At 37.0% G+C, this 1,222-nt stretch overlaps 1 protein-coding gene across 1 annotated transcript in view; it reads right to left on the reverse strand.

Moving 5' to 3' along the window:
* USP45 (ubiquitin specific peptidase 45) overlaps positions 1-1,222 on the reverse strand; it is a 74,334-nt gene that overhangs the window by 21,955 nt on the left and 51,157 nt on the right. The window contains exon 9 of the mRNA XM_012661843.1: positions 638-719. Coding sequence (XP_012517297.1) covers positions 638-719 — 82 coding nt within the window. The remainder of the gene's footprint in view (positions 1-637; positions 720-1,222) is intronic.

Here is a 1,222-nt window from a genome sequence, read left to right on the forward strand (position 1 = left end):
GACTTCATGCTAACTTTAGTTAATATCTCAAGGCAGAATATGCACTTAAGACAAGGGAAATTGCTAATATCATAGGATATAAACCCACACTGCAATATTGATAATTGTAAATAATTATCTTTGACTAGATAATCACTGTTGTGCCTCATATTTTGACTAATGAAGAGCAAACACTAGGAGTAGGCAAACTGCACTTAGGCTTGACTCAGTACTCTCTTCAATAAATGATTTCTTTGCAGGAGTCTTTGATCACTAGATAACATCCACAAATCCTCTTATCCAAACACAAGTCAACTCCGAAATGATATAATATGACAAATGTGAACTTTGAAGTGAGGTTACTACTTGCAACAACCTTTCATGTCTCCCTCAGAAGGCCTCACATAACAAAGGGCAACAGTGTCAATCTGTAAATTTGATATTAGTTCGATTTTTATAAATTCACAGGGATACATGCTAACATTTTCCTTCTATGTCCCACAGAGTATCTTGCAGACACTGGAGTAAGTACACCCTTTTTTTTAAAATGCTACTTTAGAGGATTTGTTCACATAATGCTCAGTTCTCCCCCTGCCCAAAAGAAACTTTTAACATTTTCTTCTAGAACAAAGTTCTAACAGTTAAAGAGTCAACATACCTTTAACTTTTTTTCTAGTTTCATCATCAGCAGTTTTAGTAGTTGGGTTGTTAAATGCTTTTAGAATGCTAGCTTGTATTCTCTGTAAGACAAAGTTAATAGAATCTGGTCTAATAATAGTTAACTCAGGACTCCTGCTCTTAGTAAAAGGACTTTCAAACAACAAGGTAGGTACACTGTGGATAACAGTTCCCTAGTCCGAAAATAAAATGACTGAATTAAAAAAAAATATGTCCTTTCTTCCAGTTCTAAAATTCCATGAATGAACAACTCCCTAATGCCAAATCCTCCCAAGGGACAAAATTCCTATGTTTAGGGTCTCTCTTGGGTTTAAAGTATTTTTATCATTCAGTCTACAAAAAGCAAGCAGCCACCCATTCCCTCTCTCTCCCACTCTCAAAAATGACTTTTTTTTTTTTTTTTTTTCCAAAGATGGAGCCTCCCTCTGTCACCCCACAGTATAGTGCAGTGGCACAATCATAGCTCACTGTAGTCTCCAACTCCTGGGCTCAAGCGATCTTCTTGCCTCAGCCTCTGGAGTAGCTGGAACTACAGGTGGGGCCACCATGCTCAGCTAATTTAAAA

This window comes from Propithecus coquereli, unplaced genomic scaffold, assembly GCF_000956105.1.
Source record: "Propithecus coquereli isolate 6110/MARCELLA unplaced genomic scaffold, Pcoq_1.0 Scaffold74, whole genome shotgun sequence".
Classification (NCBI taxonomy): domain Eukaryota; kingdom Metazoa; phylum Chordata; class Mammalia; order Primates; family Indriidae; genus Propithecus; species Propithecus coquereli.